At 35.1% G+C, this 25,330-nt stretch overlaps 1 protein-coding gene across 1 annotated transcript in view; it reads right to left on the reverse strand.

Moving 5' to 3' along the window:
- Positions 1–4,539: 4,539 nt before the first annotated feature.
- LOC128208319 (adenylate cyclase type 10-like) overlaps positions 4,540–25,330 on the reverse strand; it is a 63,636-nt gene continuing 42,845 nt past the window's right edge. The window contains exons 18-32 of the mRNA XM_052911877.1: positions 23,378–23,567; positions 22,982–23,141; positions 22,081–22,587; positions 21,803–21,926; positions 21,381–21,576; positions 21,086–21,190; positions 20,759–20,916; positions 18,032–18,182; positions 17,760–17,851; positions 16,236–16,354; positions 13,396–13,492; positions 12,042–12,154; positions 11,755–11,863; positions 10,200–10,392; positions 4,540–5,281 (exon numbers count right to left, since the gene is read on the reverse strand). Coding sequence (XP_052767837.1) covers positions 4,970–5,281; positions 10,200–10,392; positions 11,755–11,863; positions 12,042–12,154; positions 13,396–13,492; positions 16,236–16,354; positions 17,760–17,851; positions 18,032–18,182; positions 20,759–20,916; positions 21,086–21,190; positions 21,381–21,576; positions 21,803–21,926; positions 22,081–22,587; positions 22,982–23,141; positions 23,378–23,567 — 2,626 coding nt within the window. The 3' untranslated portion in view covers positions 4,540–4,969. The remainder of the gene's footprint in view (positions 5,282–10,199; positions 10,393–11,754; positions 11,864–12,041; positions 12,155–13,395; positions 13,493–16,235; positions 16,355–17,759; positions 17,852–18,031; positions 18,183–20,758; positions 20,917–21,085; positions 21,191–21,380; positions 21,577–21,802; positions 21,927–22,080; positions 22,588–22,981; positions 23,142–23,377; positions 23,568–25,330) is intronic.

The raw sequence follows: 25,330 nt of genomic DNA on the forward strand, positions 1-25,330 counted from the left end.
CTTGTCTCCCCTATTGTGTGGTCGTAGGTGAGAAAAAATAAATGATGGACATGAAATTTGTAACTTTGGACTGGAGACAAACCAACAGTGAAGTTTGGTTTATTCGATTATATTAAATAGTGAAGAGAAGAAAGTGTTGTTGATTAATCATGGAAAATGTAAACGAAGTTTGCATTGTATGAAGTTCCTGGGCGCAAGCGTTATTCAATTATTGATCGGAAACCATTTTTCAGCTCACAGTCATCGTGACCATGACCTTTTACCTACTGATCACAACATCAATAGGGATCATCTACATAACCAACTTGCATACCAAGTATTAAGTTCTTGGGTGCAAGTGTTCTTTAGTTACTGAGCGGTAACCATTTCTTCAACTCAAGGTCATGGCAACCTTGACCTTTGACCTACTGATCTCAAAATCAATAGGGGTCATCTACTAGTCATGACCGACTAGCGTACCAAGAATGAAGTTCCTGGGTACAAGCGTTCTTAAGTTATTGAGCAGAAACCATTTTTAAGCTTAAGGTCACCGCCAACGTATCATTTTTTACCTGAAGGTAACCTTGACCTTTGACCTTTTGATCTGAAAATCAATAGGGGTCATCTTCTAGTCATGAACAACTAGCTTACCAAGTATGAAGTTCCTGAAACCAAAGGATCTTTAGTTATTGAGCGGAAACTTTTTCTTCACTTCAAGGTCATGGCAACCTTGACCTTTGACCTAGTGATCTCAAAATCAATATGGGTCATCTTCTAGTCATGACCAACTAGCATACCAAGTATGAAATTCCTGGTTGCAAGCGTTCTCTAGTTATTGAGCGGAAACAGTTTCTTCACCTCAAGGTCACGGTGACCTTGACCATTGACCTACTGATCTCAAAATCAATAGGAGTCATCTACTAGTCATGAACAACTATGAAGTTCCTGGGTACAAGCTTTCTTTAGTTATTGAGCAGAAACCATTTTTAAGCTTAAGGTCACTGCCAACATAACATTTTTTACCTGAAGGTAACCTTGACCTTTGACCTTTTGATCTCAAAATCAATAGGAGTCATCTAATAGTCATGAACAACTAGCATACCAAGTATGAAGTTCCTGGACCCAAAGGATCTTTAGTTATTGAGTGGAAACCGTTTCTTCACCTCAAGGTCACGTTGACCCTGATCTTTGACCTAGTGACCCCAAATTCAATAGGGGTCATCTACTAGTCATGACCAACTAGCATACCAAGTATGAAGTTCCTGGGTCTAAGAGTTCTATAGTTATTGGGCGGAAACGAAGTGTGACGTACTGACTGACTGACTGACAGACTGACTGACGGACAGGGCAAAAACAATATGTCTCCCCATGATTGGGGGAGACATAAAGAAATTACACGCAAATGATTTTTACATGGAAGGTCACCACGACCTTGACTATTGACCTTGTTACCCCCAAAACAATTGGGATCATCTAGACATCATGACCAACCTCACTTCAAAGTTTGGTGAACCTAGATCAAAGCATTCTCCTGATATTGCACGGAAATATTTTTTTACATTAGAGGTCACAGCGACGTTGACCTTTGACCTTGTGACCCCCCAAAATATAGGAGTTTTCTAAACCTCATGATCAACCTCCCTACCAAGTTTGGTGAACCTAGGTCAAACCATTCTCAAGATATTGAGCGGAAATGTTTTTTACATTGGGGGTCGCCGCGACCTTGACCTTTGACCTAGTGACCCCAAAAACAATAGGGATCTTCTACACCTCATGACCAACCTCCCTACCAAGTTTGGTGAACCTAGGTCAAACCGTTCTCAAGATTTTTAGCAGAAATGTTTTTTATATTGGGGGTCGCCGCGACCTTGACCTTTGACCTAGTGACCCCAAAAACAATAGGGATCTTCTACACCTCATGACCAACCTCCCTACCAAGTTTGGTGAACCTAGGTCAAACCGTTCTCAAGATTTTGAGCAGAAATGTTTTTTATATTGGGGGTCGCCGCGACCTTGACCTAGTGACCCCAAAAACAATAGGGATCCTCTACACCTCACGACCAACCTCCCTACCAAGTTTGGTGATCCTAGGTCATGCGGTTTTCCAGTTATCGATCGGAAACGAAGTGTGACGTACGGACGGACTGACGGACTACCGGACTGACGGACAGGGCAAAAACAATATGTCTCCCCCAGAGAGGGGGAGACATAATTAGCCATGATAATTACGACAAGAGTTTCATTTTTAGGGCCTCTACTTTTTCTTAAATATAAAAATGACATAGCAGATTCTCAACTAAGCATAACTCGTCTTTTCGCAGACGACAGTTCTTAAGCTGTTTCCTTCCGTGACGTAAATATGATAGAAGACACAATAAACCACGATCTAAATTCAATCTTAGCATGGTCTAAACAATGGTTGGTTAACTTTAATCCCGCTAAAACAGAAGCTATGTTTCTGACATATTGTCAAAGAAATAGTTCAAAACTTCTTTTCGATAACACCGTTGTTCAGTTTGTTGATCACCATCATCTCGGCTTAACACTCAGTAACGATAGGTCTTGGCACCAACCTATCACTAAAATCATCGAAACAGCGTCAGTGACGAACAGAATACATATATTTTTCAAAGAGTGCATACATATATTGTTGCATCTAAAAGATTTAAGACAACTGAAGTTCAATAGGATGCCTGTCTACTGAACACTTGTAGGATTAGCCCAAGTGGACTTGGCGACAACGGATTCGTTTCAGATACCATTTCTGTTCCTATCTTTCTCCCTCTCCCCCCCTCTCTCTCTTTTCTGCTTACTTATTCATAAACCAATTTCGTACTTATTTGAACTAAAAATATGTAACAATTTTGAGTTACTTATGTATTCACATGAAAATAGACATTGTCATAACCTTTTAATTTCAACGATAGTCTGACACATTTCGGGGAGGGACATTTTCTAATGTTGTCAAAACTTGTGGCCTAACCCAATTGTACAATAATATTGTTTGTCGAAAATATGTATACCACGTGTACTTATAATTTGCAATAAAATACGATTAAACTAGAGCTTCAATCGATGACGTCGATAATGTAGAAGAGAGCTTTCATCCCACTGTAATATATTTGATTGTTTGGTCTGAAATGATAATTGAAAGTGATATTTGACAAAATACTGAAACCCCCCAACTTTTTCTGACAAATATCTTGACACAAATAGCATTCCATATAGAGCACTGATTCGGACTGACCGCAAAATAGGTACGCCTATTTTGATGTTATAATCTTGAATGAATATTCAAGTCCCTACACATAATATAATCCTGGAAAAAAATCATTTTGGTAAGAACATGTCATTGCTGTTACAGTGCTATCAAAAACGAAATAAAATCAATTAGTGGAAATGTAAATGGACTTCTAATAAAAATATCGAAGCTCCTGTAAGTTAGCTAACCAATCATTTTTTTAAATATCCAAAATCAATCAAAATAAGAACAGCTGCAAATGATGTAAAAGTGATTCAGAAGTTGTTTCATACCCTTTTCCTAAAAACAGGGTCACTACTTATTATGAATAAAAATGTGTTGTTTTTTCTTCTAAGACTTAAAATCTGTTATAATTATCTTAGAAGTTTGGTTTATTAATTTCTGTACTCAATGCTAATTGGATCAATTAGCCATTGCAAATAGAGAAAATTTAAGGTTTGAATAGGCTGAGGGCAATATGTTGAACAAAATCCTTTATATTCTGATTGTAAGAAGGAATAATCCGCTCTTATATTATGCTGACACATTGAACGTAAGCTTCCTTGGCTTTCTATCTGGACATCGATCGGAAGAATTGGAAAACTCCTTATGCCACATCAATTTGTCTACTTTGATTGTTTGCATCAAATAGTATCAGAAACCTTTAATCGAGTACATTAATGACCTATGCAGATACCGCCTACAGAAAGGGCTGATTTCTGAGTAGGGTACAAACACATCTTAACAGAGATGCCTTTGATCTGCGCGTTGAGCTTCATTTCGACGCGATGAGCATTTTGGAAATAGTAAAATACTCAAACGATAATTTTAGACATCAGCTTGACCTTAGACCAATGCAATTACATTCAATCAAAGCGCCTCTGTTGTGTATAAAGCTATTCAACTGGTTCGAGTTTATTGAAAACCTATCGATGACCAATGTTAGTTTCGTTTCAAATACTGTAATGCTGTAAAGACAAAAAGAAAAAAGTATAACAAATTTATGACACACGTAAAACATATTATTAGATAAATGAGGATTTTTCATTTTCTCAATAATCACAAAACATTGAAAAAGGAAAACAATTACAAAATAACAACTTGCCAATAACTCATTATTTTCCTAGCCACCACTCTCGTATTCGCATTTAACTTGATCTAAACTTAAAGCACATAAAGGCTTTATTCACAAACTCGTATAATAAATGATCAACACATTATGTTATCACCATACATAAATAGGTTATATAAATAAAATAATTTCATTAATTGCATGTTAATATACAAAATAATAACATATCGATCTACACAGTCACCAACATTAAAATAATCATAATAAAAAAAAACATGCATACATCTTTTAGAATGTGTCAGTTTCGCATCACTCGATATAAAATGAGCACGTAGTGTGTGAAGACGAAGGAAGCGGCAATTATAAATGTTTTAGATATTTTTGCAACCAAGAGTTATCTGCACATGTCATCTGCAGCTCCTTAATATTAACACTAATATAAAACCTTCTGTATAAGGTTAGTACAATGCCCAGCGACGAGACTAGCCTTAACAAACTTCATGCAACAGAATATTATCTTATGCATTTATGAAACGGAGATAAAAGATGCATAGAAAAGCACACCATAAATAACAAACACATCAACGAGTTCATAGTTTAACGCATGGAAATGCGCACAGCACACACATTTTCAATGTTACGGATGCAGATCGTCATTTTTTGAAGCACGAAGTAAATTACTTTGGAAGCGGGAGACAGTATAACGGACTGTTATTTATGCAAGATGCTGAATTTCCCAATTGTTTTTGAATCCATACTTTGTTGATTTCTGCACTCTCTTCCTGTTTTTGCCACTGACTTGTGTTATATTGAATCCATTCTTTCTCATATGTATGTCCTTGTTTGGAACATGCTCCCAAAGCTTTTCCGACAAATTTTCTCATTTTCGTATGTTGCTTCAGTATTCCACACAGATAAGCAGACAGGAAGTTCCATCTCGGAATAAGAACGGGAAATTTGCCAAGCTGACTCTTCAGCCTTTGCATTCCCTGAAAGATTTACATTTGAGAACCAAAATAAAACAACGTCATTACAAAAAATATCCGTATGTATTCGCTTTATCATTTAAAATACAAGTAAGTCGAATACCATATTATATCTTGACAATGCACTACCAGGTACTCGCGCAGTTTATGGATGATTCAAAATACTATTTTGAGCACAATCATATTACTGTAACATCCAAGATATTAAATTTGATTCCCAAACGAAAAAACAACATGGCCAAATAGATAGCTAAATGGAGTTTAAAACAAAAGTGGATGTCGCCTTAAAGATGCACTCTTACTCCCAAATAAGTTTACGACAATTATTACTATTGTTTTAATTTTCAAAAAATACGCCCATCAATAATTTCTTGGAATTGTTCAAGTTAGAGAGTAGACAAAGCTTAAATGGCAAGGGCAGTAATCCTGAAGTGCTTCGGGGCATTTGGCTGATTATCATACTTGACCGATTTATTTTACCAACAAATATTTTCAGCAAGTTTGGTGAAGATCAGATGATAACTGTTCAAATTAGACAGTGGACAAAGCAAAAATGGCAAATTTTGACCAATTCAAGGGCCATAATCCTGAAGAGCCTGGCTGGTTATAGAACTTTGCCAAGAATATATACCAACAAACATTTATAGTAGCAAGTTTGGTGAAATTCGGATAAAAACGGTTCAAGTTTGAGAGTAGACAAAGCTAAAATGGCCAATTTTGATAAATTCAGGGGGCCATAACTCTGGAGTGCCTAAAGCGATTAGGCTGGTTATCGAACTTGACCTAGATATTTCACCAACAAACACTTTCATGAAGTTTGGTGGAAATTGGATAAGAAGTGTTCAAGTTAGAGAGCGGACAAAGCTAAAATGGACAATTTTGACAAATTCAGGGGGCCATAACTCTGGAGTGCCTAAAGCGATTTGGCTGGTTATTGAACTTGACCGAGATATTTCACCAACAAACACTTTCATGACGTTTGGTGGAAATTGGATGAGAAATGATCAAGTTAGAGAGCGGACAAAGCTAAAATGGCCAGTTTTGACAAATTCAGGGGGCCATAACTCTGGAGTGCCTAAAGTGATTTGGCTGGTTATCGAACTTGACCTAGATATTTCACCAACAAACACTTTCATGAAGTTTGGTGGAAATTGGATGAGAAATGTTCAAGTTAGAGAGCGGACAACATTGTGGAGCCGCCCGACCGCCATGGGTGTTCCCATAATACGGCCATCGTAAGATGGGCGTATAAAAAGGGTGAATAAATGTCGGAAACAATGGTTCTTATGATGATAACCGAGTTTAATTTGAAAGAAATGTGCATACAACACGGTATTTCTACCTTAGGGGACTCTAGTAGATCACAGTAAATCTTTTAGCATTCACCCATCATTTAATATTTTTGCGTTTTCTGTTATTTAATACAGGGTTACAAACTTGTTATTAGTTATAAATATTTGCCATAAATGCATTATTTAGTAAGAAGTTGAAGGTTTATCAGTCGAAATTGATATTTGTTATTTACATATGTATGCATTGAATTTGAATAAGATTTTCACTTTAAAGCTGCACTCTCACAGATTGAACGTTTTGACAACTTTTTTTTTGTCTTGGAACGATCCAATTTTTGCAAAAATCAATGGAAACCAGTTATAAAAGACTGCTGACAAAAAATTAGATCGCAGATTTTTATATTTCAGTTAAAAAAAGTGATGTTTTATGCATTTTTCTTAAACCGTAAGTAACGGTTTAAGCCATTAAACATTAATTTTCGAACGGAAATATGATAATCTACGATCTGATTTTTATCAGCAATCTTATATCATTGGTTTGCAGATATTTCCCTAAAAATTTGCTCTTTCCAAGACAAAAAATAAAAAAAAGTAAAAATGGTCAATCTGTGAGAGTGCAGCTTTAAGAGATTTCATTTCATTTCTCTACGGATCTACTTAAGGACATGCTTAAGAATTGCTCTGATCTATTCAAATTGTTGTGTATTAAGCTTCATTTTTTCCGGTCTGGATAGAAAATCGGACCCAAGGCCGCGCACGTAAGCAAGTAACGAGGCATGCCCTCGGGCTGTCGGATTGATCAATCCGAACTATAGATTCATGATTAATATTTTTGTTGCATACCTAAAATAATCTATTTGTGAAGAAATTGCCGTAGAAAACGCAGTTATGTCAATTTCACCAAAACGCGTGAGACTTTGTTTTCTAACGTCATTAAGGCGTATTATTTTAGATCACTATTGACTATTTTCCTCAAAATCGCCTTTAAAAATATTTTTAATTTGAATTTTAATTAAAATTCTTGAACATTACTATCATCGATTGCGCTTTATTAAAATGGCATAATATACTAATTATAAACCGTCCAATAAAAGAAGAAAGAAGTGGCGCGTTGTGCTCGTGACTCATCTTATATGGGTGGGTGGGGAGTGTAAGACGAATTTTTCCAGCACTGGTCAAATGACCGGAAATATACGTCGGGAATATCAAGAAAATAACAGATATTTTATTTTAATATATCTCACGAGATTTTCCCATACAAAATTCGCATATACACACTATTAGCAAATCCGTAATATTACCAGGTGACATAACGATTTTTCCGTGGTATAATTTTTTGCCCACTTGCGGGTCTAAACATAGTATTGACGTTATTAAAGTACTGATCGTTAGGCGATTTTTAAACATGTAACACTCAAGCGCTTGTAGGGTTTGCAGACAAGATCATCTGTCAGATTTGACAGTTTAGGAAAGCTGATGTAAATAAACGGTTTGCTGTTGAAGAAATTACCATGCATTCAGAAAACTGGACTCGGGAAACGTGCCAAATTGATATATCAACATATAGTAAATATGCTACCTCCAGGAAAACGTTTAAAGCCAAGTAAAGAGACTTGAAGAAAAAAGAAAAGGATCAGAGGAACATAAACAAGAGATTGCTGACCATGACCTAAAGAAGCGGAAAGATCCAGCCAACATTGTTTTCAACATTTCCACTCCTAGTGGCATTCAAAATAAGGTAAATACAGTAAAAATAATTAATGTTATAAATTTATATTTCTTTGTTGTCAAATCTCAAATGGGGACTTAGACATTTTGTGCATCAAATCATCAAGTTGAACTGAATGTCAACAGTCTTATTTATATTTACATTCATATCCTTGCTGTTTCGTGTATTTATAGGGATAACCGTACACATGTCTGAAACATTTTAACAGTGACAGCGAAAGTTTGAGAAGTTAAAACTGCGACCATGGAACTTAAAGCTGTATAACGGTCACAAATGTCAAAAGCTCTATATGGTTAACCCTATTCTAATGCACAATGCGTTTAAATGCGATAATTTAAACACAGTTTGATTTTGCTACTATGTACATGTTAATTAACTGTTGCAATATGAAACATTGTAAACAATCAGAAATGACGTTACATCGTTAGTGCGTTAAAATAGTTAAAATTAAGCGATTATAAAAGATCCAGTCTAATTCTCTTCTGGAGTTCGAACATGGATCCCTCGGGCTAGAGGTCGTTATTTGATTCAGGACCTCAAACACCGAATTTGTTTTTTGGTCTCGCTATTTTTAACAGCAGCATGTGAATTGATTTACATTTAATAAAGTGTATCATTTTTCTTCCACCAAGTCTGGTTCGACATCATGTTTCACCTGTGTCGATGAGGCAGAGAAAAACTTTGAGACAGATGACGAAATTAACATTTGCTTTAGAGGTTAGCTCTTCTGGACGTGAATATGCACGCCAAGTTATAGATGAAGCTGACAAGAATCATGTGTAAGTAAACTATGATTCAGTGTTTCCCGTTCTTATCGTATATTTAGATTAATTATTAATGTTCGCACGGTCTGACCTCTTCTGAATAGAATCTCTCTTTAAACATTTTTATTTAGTATGAAAATACCTTTTTTCTTTGAAAAATATATTTGCATTAAATGCATCAGATGTTTAATTATAAAATTATTTCATGCACTGTCAAATGTGTTCTTCATGTGAGAATGACGTTTGCTAATTTCAAGCGTTTTACAGTTTTTTTTAAATTAAAAATACTAAAATTAGGTAAAACATAGGGTTTTATTTTCAGCTGTGATTCAATCCTAGATGACACAATTGGTGAAGCTAGAATGTATGCATGACCTAAATCTGATTAACTAAGAGGTACCCGCGTAGGTTGACAGAAGGAATCAGAAGTCAGATGCATTGAGCAGCGCTTTACATTACACAGCGTCAAAGCAAACGGACACATCTGAGCTCATTCAAGAATTGTCTAATGATAATTTTAATAATATATTTTCAGCAGACGATGAATTTTCAGATATAGACTTGCCCACACTAACAACCGAGATTGTGCAATCAAACAGTACCGTCCAGTCAACTGCATCTGTGACCACAAACTATCGCATTGAACACCAAATGAATGTTGCTCAGACTATTCTCGGATCATCCCAAATAATTAACATCCCACGCGAAACCAATAATTGTGATTTTAACATTGCACCAAATAAATAATTGTACTGTACATTTCCATTTTAATGGAAAATAAACTGTTCTCCCGGTGTGAAAGAAGACATTTTGACTGTGCTTTACCTGTTTTTCTTTGACGTTATTGATAATTAATTATTACAATAAAGTGTTTGTTTCTGTTCACATAGAGTATAATGTTTTACATTTTAATATCAAAATATTTATTCGGTAAAATCAAATAAATGTCAGATCCCATGGGGTGTGATGGCATATAATGTTAACCCTCAAAAGGTCATGTAAACCGAGGAACGCGAAAAGGCCGTGCGACCTATTTTTACTTTTTGGTACCGAAATATTTCATGTAATAACCGTTTATTGACGTTTATTTTGTAATAAAGTTTTAATCGTGATATCTTAATTGAAGTAATAAATACCCTTTTCAAAAATCCTAGCAAATGCAAGTTTCCGACGTCCTGGCAGGCAAGTGAATGACAATACATCAGAAGCTGACATTCCAGTCGTTTGGCTTCTGCAAAGGCATGCAAAAACATCAAGTCACCACCCCTATTACTTCTGTCATAGCTGCTCCAAACATCTGCCTCGGACCATCTTCCAAGTCGAGCAAACCTTAGAACAAGAGATGTTTGTCAAACATTACCCCCCCCCCTCCTTAGCGCCATGTTGTCAGGATTATATGGACAATTGAATAAAATATGCATGGACCTCCAAGTCAAGTTTGAGGACCATGGGTACCGGCAGTGTCAAGTTATCACACAGACAAGCTATTTACGTTCAAGGTCACTGTGACCTTGACCCGATGAACCCTTTAAATTAAAAGGGGTCATCTACAGGTCAGGCCCAACCCCCTCGTCAAGTTTGATGATCGTAGGTTCAGGCTTTGTTGAGATATCACTGGGAGAAGCTTTGTTAACTTTTTCGTGTTAAAGGTCACTGTGACCTTGACCTTAGACCCGATGACACCCAAAATCAACAGGGGTCATCTACTGGTCAGCCCCTACCTTCCTGTCAAGTTTGATGACCATGGAGGTCCAGGAATTGTCGAGTTTGTCTTTAAGGTCACTGTGACATTGACCTTTGACCCAATGACCCCAAAATCAATAGGGGTCATCTACTAGGCAGGCCAAACCTCTAGGTCAAGTTTGAGGGCCATGGGTGCAGGCATTGTTGAGTTATCATTCGGACAACCTTTTATCATTCAAGGTCAATGTGACCTTGACCTTTGGCCCGATGACCCCCAAAATCAATAGGGGTCATCTACTGGTCAGGCCAAACCACTAAGTCAAGTTAATGGGCCATGGGTGAAGGCATTGTCGAGTTATCACTTTGACAACTTTTTATCATTCAAGGGCAATGTGACCTTGACCTTTGGCCCGATGAACCCCAAAATTAAAGGGTCTACTCGTCAGACCTAACCTCCAAGTAAAGATTGAGGGCCATTGGTGCAGTCATTGTCAAATTTCCAATCGGACAACCTTTTAAATTCAAGATCATGGTGACCTTGACCTTTGACCCGATGACCCCTAAAATAGGTCTACGCATTGTCGATTAATCACTCTGACAAGCTTTAAAATCCTTTTACCATTTAAGGTCATTGTGACCTTGACCCCTAATACGGGTCATCTCTGGTCAGGCCCTATCTTCATGTCAAGTTTGATTACCATCCATCAAGGAATTGTCGAGTTATCACTCGGACGAGCTTTGGGCTACCGACGAACCAACCGACCTACCGACCGACATGTGCAAAGCAATATACCCATCTTCTTCAAAGGGGGCATAATAAGAAAAACATTAGAATATCATAAAGTAAAATATGTGTTTTTTAGAACAAGGATATTTATAATAGTGAAGGTTGTACAATTTAGATTGATCTATACCGTGTGTTTCTAATTTTGGTACACAGTCATCAAGAGAATAAAATTAATTAACATCTACATATATAGTTGTTAAATTTCTTCCTTCAGTCAATACCACAAAGATACAACGTTGATGCCAAATAGTGTAAGTTCAGCCGACGGGTCTCTCATCACTGCAACACGCAATGTCTCTAAACATCGGTCAACATCAGCCGGAGGACTTCCTATGTAGTAATGACAAAGGCGTTGTTGGTTTGAATTAAATTCATTAAACACGACTGATCATTAAGAACCAGAATAAACATGTTATGTATTAAAAGAAAGTTTCCTTGTATAAAATCAACTTAATCTAGAAAAAATAACATCTATATAAACGCAGTGTATCTTCACAAAATTCCATACCACCACACAACGCTGTTTCCAGACAGAATATCCAATACAACGGCGATTCCGTTGTGCAGTCAGTCATCTGCATTTGATTCAACTGCTTTAGGATGTTGGACGTCGCACGTATCCTTTTGAAATATCCAATATGAATACAAAGTAGGTCAACTATTCGTTTAAAGTCAACTAAACTACGACAAATAGTATCAAATATAACAATATCTGTTTATTCTGGATTAAAACATGATGCACCTATCATGGTTTTGCCCAACTTGGGTCACACAGATGTCTGGATTCCATCCCTGGACCAGTACAGGGAATTTTGTCAAAAATCACTGTGGATAAAAATGACATCGAATATCATAAAAACAACAACATTTTTTCAAAGTTCTTTAAGAATATTTGTATATTTCCCGGGTAACAGTCTAACTGCTCCTGTCGAAATCCCGCCTGTCCGGTCAGTTGTCCCTTATATGCTCAAATCCAGTTGGGGCAAAATATTGATAAGGGCATAAAGGGATAACAACTAAGCAAAAACAGAAAACATACTTCTGAATAACTATTGGATAAGATTTATAACTAAAAACTGAACAAAAAACAAGCAGTGTCACTGGAACGTGGCAAAAGCCCCCGATAGTTCCCGTCGGACAGATAAACATTAGTGTTGGGGCCTATAAGAACAGATAACCTTGAATTTGTAAAATATTTTCATTGACGACAATCCCTAACTTCCAATGAAGTTTAGAAATATTGATCTGTAACATTTAAAGTATGAGGCATATTTTCATGATGACTTACTCTACCTTCCAATGAAGTTTGGAACTATTGATCTGTAAAATTGTAAAGAGCAAAGTATGTACATGGAAACGATAATTCTCTGCTCATAGAAATGGAGTGGATGTCAACTCGTTTCTTGGCCTTAGCATTCTTCAGGTATTGATCGAAAATGGATTTTCAGCTCGAGGTCATAACAAACTTGACCTTTGACACACAATAAGGAAAACTCAATACGGTTCATCTTGACCCACTAACCTCAAAATAAATATGGCTCATCTGCTGCTCATTACCAATCTGCCTACCAAATTGAAGGCCCCTGGGCCTATGCGTTGTACAGTTATTGATCGCATACGGATATTTAGCTCGATCTCACCACCACCTAGGCCTTTGACCCATTGACCTCAAATCAATAGGATTTATCTGCTGGTCATTACCAACCTCCTTACTACGTTTGAAGTGTAAAGGCCTAAGCATTATCTAGTTATTTATCGGAAACCGAGGGGACGGACGGACCGATTACTATATACAGCCCTAAGGCGGCATAAAACTTCCCTAAAATGTACGTGATTTTTCAACTTCATATTGATTGGCTTACTCATTTCGAAACAAAGCTGTAAAGCAAAAAAATGGCACCAATTCACATATCGTCCGTTTGTCAGAAACAGCATTTCCACATAGCTTTGCAGCCTCACCTGCAATAGGTTTATAAAAGAAAACGTATTTAAATGGCTGTTTATGGAGTATATAATTATATTCAATATTACAATCATAAGCTATACAGTAAGTGTTAGTAAGTGTGAATGGTTATGTTGCATAACGTTGCATGTTTTGGTAGTTATGCGTATTATTCGAAAGTTGGTAATGTCTTGATTTCTACTCAATTATTTCCTGTTGTTAATAATGAAATTGTACGTGCTTTCCAACGTGTTTCAATATTTTCAAATGCTACTGGATTTTGTAATATTATAGACATTTATGCAGTAAATACTTGTAATATTGATACAGGAATTGATTTTGTTGTTATGTTATTTTGTGGGAGGGCATTCAATGCATGTGTTAAAACGTTAAACGTAAGAAGTCAAGACGTATATCTAGAAATTCATGGTAAAACAAGAACAAGATAGATGGGAATTTCGTTTGATTAATGGACTTTTGGGGGGAAAATGTGACAATTAATGTATAATAAAGTAATCGCTATATCTATATTCCACGTAAATCAGAGAATATGTATAATGTTTATAAGAAAAATGTTTAACACAATTAAGCTTACTCACAGCAAAAAAGATTTTTCTCAGAAAATAACAACAACAACTTCTTAGTAGAAAATCAAATTTGACGTAAGATCATTTGGAAGGAAAGATTAGCTAATACATGTCGCTATTAGTTTTAATAATGTTTTCTTTATTTGATCCCAGTTTTAGTACAATGATCCTTTTTATTATGAAACTCTATGATCACACGGTTTTAAACATTTAAATTTATAAGGCAGACTGTGTGTGATGCTAATAGTTTCAAACAATGACTGCATCGTATCTTTGTAAAGTTTATGCATTAGGTACTCTGATTTGTATTCCTCCGTCTGCAGATAGAGTTGGGATCTCTTATCATAGAAGTACTTGGGGTTAACCTATAAGTTTATCATTATTTGTTTTATTGTTAAGTTTTCTCAAGTTAATGCATACTATGATAAGATTTATTGGGATTGTTGGGATAAGAGTGAGATTTGTGCGCTTAAACTGGTTTAAACACCTAGTAAATTTATATTTTACTAACCGTTCCACGATTTTTTGAATTTATGTTTTATGTCTTTGGCGTTTATTCAGTGCAATTAACCGGGTTTATGTTTAAACTTTTTGCTACTGAGCTTGTTTCTGTAGTGTTTCGCATAAATAATATACATTTTTGGATCCTATTAAACAATTGTTTTTGTGATGGCACAATATTGACCGATAAAGAGGTCAACTAGTGGTTTTAGACAATGATGATGTTGTTAATATTGAGCAATAAGACGAAGAGTTTTATATTGAGGAAGTAACGTGACTAAAAATACTGAAAACCTCAAGTAGTGGAACGAAAAGGTTAACTCCGGAAATGTTTATTGAATGTAAAGACTTATTTGCTCCAATGTCTCCAAATTATTTAATTATTATGTGTTTATATCCTTCTTGTTGTATAAAATGTATTATTGTCCCTATACCTAAGAAAGTTTAATAATGGTATGTCAGGTTTTGATGATAAGCTTGGCAACTTTCGACTTCAAACCATTAAATTAATGCTGATCTATCGTAAACCACAATGCTTGTTTGTATAATTGTTAATGGCAATGTATTTAATGTATTTGCCAATAAAATATTGACTTGATTTGATTTGAACGTGCGCTTACTGCTGGGGTGCATTTTTACTGCTATTAACAATTGTTTTATCTTTGCGCTAAAAAATCGCAAAATAACGCAATGGAATTCTTATTGGCATTCATTCTGAAATTCGCGATTCCACATAGCCACTGTTGATAAACAAGAATTACAACATAAGTCCAATGGCGAACGTAAATATTACCATTTAATTAAAATATCAGGGATAACACTTTTATTTTGAAAAGCGATAAAGGTTTTTGAGTGATTCGAAAACACATTTGTGTCGAAGTGATTGCAAAATCTGCCAATACTAATAAATATATTTCAAAGGCATGCACCAGAGGAAACAGAAGTTAACACACGTGTGCATGTGTGCGTATGTTGCAATTCTTGATTATCAACACTGATAATTGAGTGAACTGTTCAACTTATGTATAAAATATATATTACAAAATGCATCACTTTCACCAAATTGCAATTTCACAGTACTCTGTAGTTTGTTTGGCACCTTACAACGCTTGTAGTTCCTTTTTGCTTATTAATTGGAACGAAATTAAAACAGTGTTGTAGCCTTATTCATAAGCATCTATTATTCAAGGCTTATCTTAAATTTCTTTACACGTCTTTGATTATGAAACACAATAAGGCAACCGTTCCAATTTTACGATGCAGTCAGATTGCGAGTAACTTACAGTATATGTGTGGTTAGGCGTACACTATAAGTCACCTTACTTAAAAGATGATCTAAATACAAATAATAAACTTGAATACGCTACATATAAAACAAATAATCTCATTTTTGACTGCATGAACTCTGCCTGAGTCGTCAATAAAAAAAACACATCGGACACGAATAGGGTTTAAAATTAAACTATTGAATAATGATATCTAATCCACTTATATTATATAAACACCTTAAAACACTGACGATATTCGTTTTTTTACTCCAATAAAGCAAATTTCCATGCCCGTTTAATTTCAGGCCGTCTTGATAAGGGTACAGTGGAATTAAGGTTTTCGTTCAATTACACCATCGCCAAAAAGCCAAAAATAGAATTCATGAAAGGTTTTTACAATTTACCAGCAACGCTAGCTTTGCAAAGTTCCCCTTCAAAGAGATACATCTTGCATCGCCTGGTACATATCTGGGCAATCATCAACCTGTCGTCCACATTTAAATCTTCATGATTGTCGGCACACCTAAAGAATGATATTTACATCAATATATATAATACTCAAATTCGTTGACTGGTATCAAGAAGACAACAATATAAACACTAACAAGGGAAAAATTGACTGTGTCTACATTTTCAGCTTGAATTTTTTAGGAAAAAGAGACGCATATTTTCAACCAAGTTCTTAAGTCTCCATACACCTTTTACTCACCACGTATTAAATATAGCGGGCCGCTGCTGCGGCCCGCAATAACCCTAAGTCTTTAAAGACGAAGATCATTCACTGAGTGAGGTTTTTTTCATGTGGTATATATATGTGCCTTTCACTCAAAGGATCGCGGAGTTTTACCATAAATTTAAACATTTTAACTGAACAATGTTAACAATCAATGGTTTTATTGAATTCACGATATTTTCTTCTATTTCACATTGAGTTCATAGGTCAATGACGTTATCTTGAAGACGCAGTAATAAACACATCAGCGTATATTATTAATTCATTTAAGAATAAATTCGAAAATGAATCATTCGCCTCGACATGTTCTCATCGACATATTAGGCATTTGACCGCATATTTATAAATGAGTAAAACGTCAATGTCATTTCACAACGCTAGGTTTATGTTAAGAATGTCATTTCGTTTTGAAGGTCGATGCATGACATGCATGAAATTCAAACTATGTGCATCTGAGAATAATTATTCCAGAACATAAACTGCAATGTGAATATTCTATGGAAAAAAATAATTTATAATTAAAACCAGTGTTTGTAAAAATAACAGCGAGTTGGTTAAACCATTATTGACAGTTTAGTTTGTGAAACGATGCCATGACTTGCAAGGTGTTCGGGAAAAAAACATTCCGCGCTTTGTGAAAGCTTAGCCAGCGAAATGATTGTTGCGTTTATTATTTTAATCATGTAAAATAATATATTACCGGCCTCATCCTAGCTCGCATCGACAATGCTATGCTTGTTTGTTTTGAGGAAGTACTGTATTTGCCGAGTTTGCGACCATCTGGTGTCTTATCCCTTTTAACATATAATTATACGCTTCAGCTGCTAAAAAATGTCGATTCTATCGCCATTTTCACTCTTGTAGAGTGAACATGTTCTTTAAGGCAACTTTTTTTGCTTTAAAAACCCAATTTAGGTTAATGCAAATGATTAAAGCAAAAAATCGTATTTGATTGAGTTTTAGTTTAAGATAAAACATATTTACCTTTATATTATTTTTGTTTATATAATTAATAGCTACATATCCACGAATTCTCCTGTTTAAAAATCGCAAAGATATCGCTAATATATTTCTATCTGTACATTTATCATGCCTTTTTTGTTTTGATTCAAATGAGTTAAACATGATAATGCACTAAAATCAAAACAAAAACATCAACCTATAGAATGTGCCTTTAAAATATATTATGACTTACAATTGAAGTAGTTCCGAAAACAGCTGTTCAGCACGGCCTCTCTTGCCTTGTTCTAAACAGCATTCTATAACGGCCGTGTACGCTACGACAACCTGTATATAAATGATAAATTTTGAAAGCAACAACATCTAATACAAGAAATCGAGATTAAAATTTAGCTTTTCAAATACAAATGTACAAAACGTTTACGCGGACACAAGATACATGATTTATTTTTGAAACTTAATAGGAAAGAAAAATACGCCAGATACATTTAATATAGTCTATAATACCTGATGAATGCACACGCTGTAGTCTTTGGCATTCAAAAACAAAGTTAAAGCATGAGCAAACTTTGAGGTTGCAAAGCCACATTCTTTGTCCAGCTGATACAAATCAGATAGAATATATCCGTGTTCTAGTGGCAACTGATCCGGCAGAGAACTAGAAGTAAATTCCAGCTTTAATAAGATAACAATTCAAACAGACCATTTTTAATCAGTAGTGATCGTTAATTTTCCGATACTAGAATAGCAAGTGCGCTTTTATAGTAGATGCACTTTTTAATACGAGGAAAACTGTGTTTAGCTGAATCGCAGAACTATAAATTAGATCGAGACCATTACTGAAATATGCATTCAGGTGTTCTGAACCTGGTAGTATAGCAAACATATAGCAATGATACAACTGCTACGCGGACCATCAAATTAATCTTACATTGGGCGTAACAGTAAATACTGATAAAGGATCCACGTGGTTGTCATTTCATCAAACTAATACAACTAATGCCACCCGATGGTATCGACAATACTCTCCTAACATTTTACTGATCAGCACTTTTTGGCCAAGGAATCAGGTTTTTTATTGAACGTTCGATTTATTTTTTATCTATTTATATTATTTTAGTGTATACATGCATTAGTTCCATCAGTTTAATAAACATAGTTTGTTTAAAATGATGCGAATTATGCTTTTAAACACAGGAAGAAACATCGAGTATGCCAACCTTGAATAATTGTCTGCTAGCTTTGATGCTGTCAAGTAATTGCCCAAGTTAGTCTCTAACGATCATTTCATGACTGTCAAAGTTAGTTATATTGATAGTGTATTGTAGGATAACTTTCAACAAATCATTAAACATCCTTAGCGAATTCCTTTAGAAACGTTATATTAAGCAGCAAGTATGGCATTGTATGGCTTGTCCCTGTAGTTTCGTTGTATTAATGCCTATAAAGAATCTTTTTATCAAACATTTATAAACAAGAGGAACATGTTTACCCTAAATAGCTCAATTTGAATCAAAACTGACAACTATAGTTTCTAGGTCATACATTAGAGACAATTCGGTTTCCAAAAAAACACAGTCCGTCAAACCATGCCGTGGTAAAAAATGAGTAATTCAAAACAGATTTTGTGAAATAAATTTTAAATAATGTATAAATTGGAAATTAGTTTTGTACCAATATATATGCAAAAAGCTACAGAAACATTCTTAGTAGCAAAAAGTTTAAACATAAACCCGGTTTAGTGGCAATGGGCAAACGCCAAAGACATAGAACACAAATTCTCATAGAACAGCACACAACTCTACAAACAGCACAGTGCATAAAAACTATATATATATATATATATATATATAAATAATTGGTATGTTTATCAAGAATTGTTAGGCACCGCCTTGGAACGGCCAGTAAAATGTAAGTTTACTTGGTGTTTAAACCAGTTTATGTGCACAAACCTCACTCTTATCCCAACAATTCTTAATAAAGATAAAACGCAAAAGATAAATCTTATCAAAGTATGCATTAACTTGAGGAAACTTATCAATAAAACAAATAATAATACTGGTAAACCCCAAGTACTTCAATGATTAGAGATCCCAACTCTATCTGCAGACGGAGGGAAACAATTCAGAGCACCTAATGCAAATACTTTTCAAAGATACGATGCAGTCATCGTTAGAAACCAAAAACATCACACACAGTCAGCCTAATAAAATAAAAGGTTTAAAACTGTGTGATAATAGAGTTTCATAATAAAAAGCATCATTGAACTAAAACTGGGAACAAATAAAGAAAAACATTATTAAAAATAAAAGCGACTAGTATATGCTATTCTCTCCTTCCAAATGATTTGAAAATGCAAAGTATCTGAAGAAATTTAAGTCACAGCCAAAACACTCGGAGTCAGTTAACACGTGTCCGCCAAACTAAATCAGTAAGCGTATTAGTTGTACATGTCTTGAAGTTGATTCTTTTAACGGCGTAAAGCGATAACTCAACAGAAAACTGGTCTTTTTGTTAGAATGCAGCTCTGGAAAAATCTTACTTCGTTGGACATTTTTTGGACTGCTGCTTAGTTAGAGAGAACATACAAAAATCGGCGTCAAAACAATGCTTGTTAAAAGCGAAAGTATAAAACATTGGCTCTTCTCTTAGTATGCCCTGCGATTTTTTGAAAGAAAGAAACATTTTTTAAAGGGATGGAAAAATGTCTATCGTTGGCAATGATGCTGTTAAAATATGAATTATATCAGGGAACCATTTTTTAAGTTTGTTCTATATCAAAATTGTACATCTGGCCTCAATATCGCAAAATATTAATCAAGTCAAATCTTAATCTCACCTTACTTATTCATATATCATCGACACAAAAAAAAACAGTTGTCAATATTTCAAAGGAAACTAATTCTAGAGAAAATCATGTGCATTAAGCATTGTTCAAATCTATGCAGATGTATTTAAATCCTTTTTTACAGTATAATATTTTTTCTTGTGATTCTTGACCGATGTTTTAAATGAACATATTCCACAATCGGATGGCCATGTCGCTATGGAGAAATTGACGTTTAAAGCAAATTGTTAAAAACGGTGAAACACGACGTCCACCTACCCAATTATAGCTCACAATGAGCACTTCATGGTGGGCGAAATATAATAAATGTATGAAGTTATATAACAGCCAATAGAAAGGCGGACATGTTCCAAAATAAATATTGTTACTAACATTAAAAATCAAACCTGCATGAACGTTTAGAAGACAAGTAAAACTTGAACCAAATCTTCATCATCTTCAAGGAAGAGTTGGAAGGACTGGTCTGCCCGTGGAACTTGAGCAAGGACGCTGCTTTTGTCAGCGATTGTCGACATAAATCGTATTGGTCATTCTTAAGATACAACTGAAAACAAATCTACTCATTTTCACATTTTATGAGGACACATTTGAAACGGTTCTTTAACATATCCAAGATATACAAGCGTACAAACTTCGATTAATGCATTTATTTTATAAATCTAATTCCGGCGCATATTTTCCTTAATTGAATATAATAAAGGTTTGTCAATTACCATTCCCTGCAATCTGTACAGTTCCGCTACTTTCCATTCGAATTGTTCTTGCTGGTTTTCAGAATGATCATAAACATAGAGCGCAGAAAGAATCAATGAGTTCGCCTGTGAGAAATAAAGAGTATTAGGTGTAAGCATATTCATTAAATGAAAAGATTTTTTTCAACATGAAGGAAAGTGTTGACACGGACGAACAATCACCCTTTCAGAATAGCTCCCGCTGAGCACTTTGTGTTCAGTTGAGCTAAAAAGAACGCAACGGGAACCATAGAGACACCATAAAAATCTGTATTACCTTTTCCAATTTTCCACTTGCGAGGCAGAGAGATATTGTTTCAACGTAGGTCGACAGAACGTTTTCCTTTTTTTTCGCAAGGTCCCAGTGATAAATCAAGTTGTCCTGGAGTGGCAGAAGCTCATCAATCACTTTCATCAAATCATCCACACTAGCACTACCTTCGCAAATAGCTTTTACAAGTCTAGTAATATTCCTGAAAATTATTATTAAAATACCAGATTGCAGCATCCGAAAATTGGAAACAAATCTATTATTGTGTATTTAAATGGAAACAATCAAAGTCGAAACATATATCCACATGACAACGTGATGTGGGATCTTACCACTGTAAACAAATTTTATCATAAATGCTTTACAGTCTATAAAATCCTACTCGGTATGAGCGGATACAAAATATGTTTTGCAACGTAAAGACATACCCTGGCAAAAAGCTTATAGCTAAGCGTCGTCCTCGTCGTCTACTGAGAGCCCAGGTTTTGTCTTCTCCAATATAGTCCGCTGATTCAGTGTTGCGCACACGCATAGTGATCACCGCGTCAGTGTCTAAAATATAAAAATTATATATTTACATGTGTTCCTATTTATTTATTTTCACTTTTGACCATTTTACACTACAGGTCTCATGCATTTTGTACTTCTAGCGATACGGAACATTACAAACATCAAACTCACTTGACTTCGCGTTTAAAATTCCTACCTTGCAGTTTATGGTCTATTCGCTTCAACCGATTCTCCAAGTCATCTCTCTGTGGCGACGCACACAACCAATGGTACGGCAGTTTTCTTCTACAATCATCTGCCAACAACTCTAAAAACACAGCGGCCCTATTGTGGAGTTCTGCTCTTTGAGATTCAATGAGTGTCTCATAAGCAATTTCCTGCAGCAGTTTGTTGCTAAATCTCGGTCGAAAACAAACCTTTAAGTCACTGAATTGAATTAACGCATCTTCATTCTGGCAAAAGCATCGGTACTTAGAGCTCGTATATTGATCATTCATTTCATCTACGGCATGAACCGTGTTCGAGCATTCGAAAACACCACTTTCCATTAGCCTTTTAATACCAATAGCTAGCTTCGGTCGATGTGCTTTTGGAAGAAGCATTTCAAGGACATCACGTCTAACGTTTTGGCCAAGAACAGAAGCACACTTAACCAAAAGCTGATCTGATGCTCTCATTGAATCGATTCTTGCTATTATCATCTCTAAAACACAAAACAAATGACATCGTATTTGATTTAAATAATATATGTCCATTTTGTGAACATATCCGAACAGTTCTCATTTTAAATTAACATAGAAACGAGCTACCTTCTTCTATATAATTGGTACAAATCCAGACAACTGTCAAATGTATTTTTACGTTCTCAACGCAAGCACTTAGAACATACGGGATTAAAACTAGCTAACTTGTTCTTATATATTTCAATAGCTGTCATAGTATTATGATTGATTTAATTAAAATATATGATGCGTTTGGAAAATATTTAAGGTACTTTGGCATAGTGAATATATAACAAATAACATTCTACAAAAAGGTGTATTTTCATCTGTTTACAACTAAACATAATACAAATGAAATAACTGTTTCGACCAAACCTTTCATTGCCGGAGGTACTGGCAAGTCATCTGCATTAACTCCATCAGCTAAAATTGCAACTTTGTAATCCCCATATGACCGACTTCCTTGCTGTCCCTCAGGCTCTAGCAATCGATAGGGATCTGACGTATTTGATATCGCCCGATTGTCGTTACCAAACTAAAATCATGTATATATATCGGAGAACATTATACTGTTTGCAACGGACCGGTGGCCTATAATGCAAATTCAATTTATGTGCGCTTTTTACTTTCCCATGTCCAAGTTAATATTTTCAATGAAAATTACAGACAGATTCAACAGCCAAAAACCTTATTCTATTTATGTTAAGAACAACTGGAAGGAATCGGTTAAATTGCAAAGGCATATAACAGATAGATTGTCAGTTTGATTACCTCTTCTGTATGTCTGCAAGCATGAGGTTTAAGGGTATTTTCTTTTGTGAATGTTACATCCTTTATGATTTCAGGTAACGAAGTTTGTGATCTAGTTCTTTGTACAACAAACAGTTGTTTCTTTTCCATCATGTCTCTCAACAGCTCCATGCACCACAATGGGACTCCAAGTGCTCGCTCTCTAATCAGTCTATGACAAAATATATACCATTCAAGAATAATGTAAGGTACAGCCTTTGCCCATATGTTACACTCAAAGACTATATTATTCGTAATGATTCAATAAACATAAACTCAAAAAGGGCCGACTAACTCAATTGTTTCGTTATTTTCAAAGATCAAGTTAAGGTGACTCGAACTCACGCCATTTCGTTAACACGAACGCACCGCACCCTAAGCACTGTCTTAGTAACACTCTCTTAAAGGGACTAGACTCCAGATATGGTCCCAAAATCGGCAAATACAGTATTTCCTTAAAACAAGCATAACACTGTCAATATGAGCTAGTATGATGCCGATAATACATCAGAATTAATAGAATAAAGTGTGGCTGTGTTAGCCCGAGTTTACCCTTTTAATAAAAGCGCATTATGGTTTCCGTATTTATAGTGTGTATATTAAGCAGAATACAGAAGTTATGTTTGCAAAAGTCTCTCTGATCTGTGTGATATTATTGATGGAGTTTGTCAGCCAGTATTTAAGGGCCGTACTCCGTATGATAAAATAGCGGGAAAAAAAAGAAAATTGTCGAAAACTGACATAAACTTGGCATCAATGTGTACTATGCATTGAAACTTACTAACTGAAGTACCACATAGTTTACAATTTATTTAAGTTTAGCGGTTTTTTCGTATTTTTCCATTAAAAAATATTACTGGGTATGTCTACCAGGTAGAATTCATTCCTTATGCGTGATTGGCTAGTCGGTGTTATCACGTGATATAACCGAGGTAGGTGTATAGCTTAATTATGTCACCCAATTAGAGTAAGCCGTCGTAGCTCAGTGGATACGACGCTGGACTGCAATTTTGGCCACACGGGTTGGAACCCGGACTCCGACCCATTTTTTTTTATACATTTTGGTACTTTTTTACAATTATGATATCAAAGCGTAACACATTATATAAGATAATTATCCTGAGATTCGTTACAGAAAAAAACTTTTTTTGGTGCCAATCTGGTGTACAGTCCCTTTAAGAGAGATATACAGCAATTAGAAATCAGGGGAGCTAACTCTCGCAACATCCGTTTTCATGTAAAAGATTGGAACATTTTTTAAAATGCTACATGTAAAACCATTTTGTACTACATTTTGTTCCAAATTATGTAATATCTGTTTTAAAGTGATGAAAATGCTGATAATTATGTAAATAATTCATCAGTTTATGGTTGATATTTTTAATAAAATATAAAACTACTGTCTGGTATATACTTGTAGTGTGGAAAATCAAGTTTTTATCCTCAATTATTTTGGAATTAAGTTATCTCCTACAAAACATTTTACTAAATTATCAATTGTAACCTGGAATGTATAACAAAACAGCATATAAAACATAACTGATGGTAATATATTTATTCATTTAAAGACATGTAAGTATAAACCAATATAGTTTTGGATATATTTGTAATATATATGCACTTGTTCCGTTTCAATTATATAATCGATGATTGATCGAAATGGCTCGTCCGATTATTTTCGATGATCGATTATGACTTTGGTCCGATTTTCAATCCCTAATATTTAACGAATATTTGAAATATGGTATTCAATGTGAATATTATTTGTCATGTTTATGTACTCTTTTTATTAAATTATTTCATATGAAATACTTCCCAGAAAAGTGGTCTGAATGTCTTATAGTTCCGTTACATAAAAAGGTGTTGTTGAAAATGTAAATAATAAAAGGGGAATAACATTGTTAAAATACACTTGAAAAATTATTTACAAAAGTT

The sequence above is a fragment of the Mya arenaria genome, chromosome 11 (assembly GCF_026914265.1).
Source record: "Mya arenaria isolate MELC-2E11 chromosome 11, ASM2691426v1".
NCBI lineage: Eukaryota > Metazoa > Mollusca > Bivalvia > Myida > Myidae > Mya > Mya arenaria.